Raw genomic sequence first — 3,550 nt, 5'->3', positions numbered from 1 at the left:
GAAGATGAAATTCAAGACTCAATCTTTCGTGGGAAAGGTGATGCTAACCGTTTTTTTGGACTCAAAAAGGCCTATACTGGAAGACTACCTGGAAAAAGGGTGTACGATCAACAGTGCAAGATACAGTGATTTGCTGGCCAACAATCTGAAGCCAGCAATTCGCACCAAATGCTGAGGCCTATTATCGAAGAAAGTGTTGTTGTTGCATGACACTGAACACTCACACAAGGACGGCCAGACCGTTGAAACCATTAACCATTTGTATTTCGAGGTGCAGGAACACCCTGCCTACAGCCCAGATCTTGCCCTTTCAAACTATCATCTCTTTGGACCGCTCAAAGATGTTTTACGAGGTTTTTGATTTTCTACGAACAAAGAAGTGGGGGAAGCGGTGCATAAATAATTGCACTACCAGATGATAACCTTCTTCGTGGAGGGAATACGCAAGCTTTTGGACCTCTGGACCAAGTGCATCGAAAAGGGAGGAGACTATGTAGAAAAATGAAGTACTTGTTCAGCCACTACTTTTGCATATATGGATTGGAAAAACAAGAGTGCGGATAATTTTTTACTTCCCTACGTACATTCCTAAAGGAATAGCAGAAGGTTCAGAAACAACATGTTCCACCCCCACTTGCCTTGCCCTCTCTTCATTCCACGATTATAGCTGGCATGGGAAAGTGGCATATAAAAGTTTTATTAGGAAACCTTAAGGAAAAGAACCGTATGAGAGACAAGGGTATAGATGGGAGGATAATATTAAACTGTATTTTAGATAAATAAAATATGAGATCTGGACAGCATTTAGCTGTCCCAAATAGAGCCCAATGAGAGATTCCTTTGAACATAGTAAAAAACTTCAGGTATCTTAAAGTGGGAATTTTCTAATCAACTGAAAGACTGTTAAATTTTGAAGGAAGTCAGTTACATCTATAAAAGCTTATCGATTAAGATTGCAGGAAGACACAAATGGTTTGCATCAAGTGTCAACAAAGCACAGAAGAGGTTCCTTATCATTGGTAACGCCTCACTCAAATACAGAATTATTGGTTTCAGAGCAATATGTCTCATTAATAGCACAGAAAGGATTAATCTGATGTGCCACCATATAATCTCTGTAGCTGAGACAGCACTGTTGAATAATAATTCATGCATGGTGTCAGTATCTGTTAAGTTGTCTCAGCCATACTTTGAGCATATACAATTAATGTTGCCAAACATGAATCTGCAGGTGTAGGTTTTTTCAGGAAAAATCCCCCCTTCACCCAATTTAAAAACTTTATTTGATGTACAAAAGTCTATATTAGTTCTTGTTTTCCTCAGCAATGGCCATCCTTGGGGGCCTACGCGCCTACCACGAATCCAGACCAGCAGCAACAATAACAACAATAATAGTAACAGTAGCAGCAGCCCATTCAGTCCAGCCTCAGATCTCAGACGACTCCTTCGTTCGACTAATCAGTCTCCAGAGATTCCCACAAGGGAACATTCTGTCAAAAACAGCAGAGGTGACGATCAGGCAGAAACCGATTTCAATGGTCCATACAACTTCAGACAGTTACTGCGCCCAACTGAACATCTGCCTACAGAATCTCTCCGCAAGAGGAAAGGTATCTTGATGGGAGAAAGGACCAGTATGCCCCACACCAGTGTAACTCCACCAAACCATCCAGATGACGACAGTCCTAGTAAGCGAAGAGCAAAACCAGTTCACCCTAGGAAGATATAAGGATCTTCGCTGGTGCCATGCTATGATGTCCTATCCAAGGTCTTTGCAACTATTTCACTGTACAGGCCAGAATTGGTATATAAATGACTTTTGGACCAAAGAATCTGATACCTTGAGGACTGAATTAAATCCTCCCTGTTATTTGTATTCTTCCATTCCTATACTATTATATGAAAAACCTGATAATATATATTTAAAATATGCTGTCCCAGAATTTTGAAATACATTCCTTGTGATCTGCATTGATGACTGGCCCTTTTGTAAATAACTCTAATGTATATTTTATATCAAATTTCTCTTACACAGGTCTACAGTTTTCATTTGTAACTGTTTTTAGTTACCCATGCTATTATATTAATAAAATGCAAAAACAGATATTTTTATATATTAAGTAAAAACTGACCAAAATATACTTTACCTAAAAATTTTCAGTGGATATTCCACATATCAAACTTCAGAGCCCATAAACTTGTTTGAAAAATGAAACATTCCAGGGAAGTGGACAGACTCAAGAATCTCATTCTACAGGAGCTCCATCAGAATAGTTTATATAATAAATAATACCCCGATTATATGAGGGGCAGTCAAATGAAAATGGGTCAGAAGCCAAAACATATTAAAAAACATTTCTTACCTCAAAAGTAATCTCCAAAACTGTTATTACATTTATCCCACTGCGAGATAAGATGGTTAATCCCATCCTTGAAAAAGCTTGTGGGCTGTGTATGGAACCACATCTTTACCCAGCCACGCACGTCTTTGTCTGATGCAAACCGATGCCCATGAATATCTCTCTTCAGGTCTCCAAAAATATGAAAATCACATGGGGAGAGATCTGGGCTGTAGGGGGGATGTTGAAGCACTTCCCAACGAGATCTCTATAGCGTATTCGTCACAGAGTATGCATTGGGGGGGGGGCATTATCATGTAGAAGGATAATGCCATTCAATAGCATTCCAGGGTGGTGTGGCTTTATGGCATGTCTCGGTTTTGCAAAGTGTCTTCACAGTGCTGTGCACTGATTGTGGCCCCATGCTCGAGAAAATCGACAAACAGAGGGCCCTTGCAGTCAAAGAAGGTCATCATCACTGTACCGGAACCTGTGTGTACAGCTTTGGATTTCTTCGGTGGGGGAGAACTCACGTGTTTCCACTGTTGGCTCTGCTATTTGCTCTTGGCTTCAAAATGGTGGCACAAAGTTTCATCCCCAGTGGCAATACGGGACAGAAAAGCACGCTCTTCCTCATGGTATCATTGCAAGTGACCCAGTGATGCAGCCATTCTCTCAGTCTTGTGTTCCTCTGTGAGTTGATGTGGAACCCACTGCACGCAGATTTTGCAGTACAGCAGGTGTTTTGTCACAATGGCGTGTATGGAATCATGACTTGTTCCCATCAAAAGACTAATTTCTTCCACAGTGATCCGTCGGTTTGCCCGGATATGACCATCCAAAGCAGCAATAACATCAAGAGTGATGACACGATGAGCCTGTCCTGGGCAAGCATCATCTTGCAGTGACATATGTCCCTCTTGGAATCTCTTATGCCACGCCAGCACATGCAAACATGACATGCTGTGTTCGCCATAAACAACAGACATGCAACGATGAATTTCTTGTCCTCCTACTCCTTTAGCAGTCAAAAAGCGCACTACACTTCGCTGTTCTTCTTTACCCGCCTCCATTACTGATGTTAGACGACCACACATAGTGCTAACCATACTTCCAGCATAATAAACAAACGACTAGTGTGCAAGGGGACATCACTGTTCTTTTTTGAGTCCCCACCAGATGTTCATACCATAAGCAAATTCCAGTGTTAC

General features: G+C 41.2%; 1 protein-coding gene across 1 annotated transcript in view; it reads left to right on the top strand.

Annotated features, from left to right (window-relative positions):
• The window catches only part of LOC111873687 (putative uncharacterized protein DDB_G0286901), a 9,821-nt gene extending 7,717 nt beyond the window's left edge, over positions 1-2,104 (top strand). Inside the window, exon 5 of the mRNA XM_033755165.1 lies at positions 1,324-2,104. Coding sequence (XP_033611056.1) covers positions 1,324-1,729 — 406 coding nt within the window. The 3' untranslated portion in view covers positions 1,730-2,104. The remainder of the gene's footprint in view (positions 1-1,323) is intronic.
• The last annotated feature ends 1,446 nt before the right edge of the window (positions 2,105-3,550 follow it).

Source organism: Cryptotermes secundus, unplaced genomic scaffold, assembly GCF_002891405.2.
Source record: "Cryptotermes secundus unplaced genomic scaffold, Csec_1.0 scaffold3765, whole genome shotgun sequence".
Classification (NCBI taxonomy): Eukaryota; Metazoa; Arthropoda; class Insecta; order Blattodea; family Kalotermitidae; genus Cryptotermes; species Cryptotermes secundus.
Note: the sequence above shows the minus strand (reverse complement) of the source record. Positions and strands in the feature narration are given on the sequence as shown.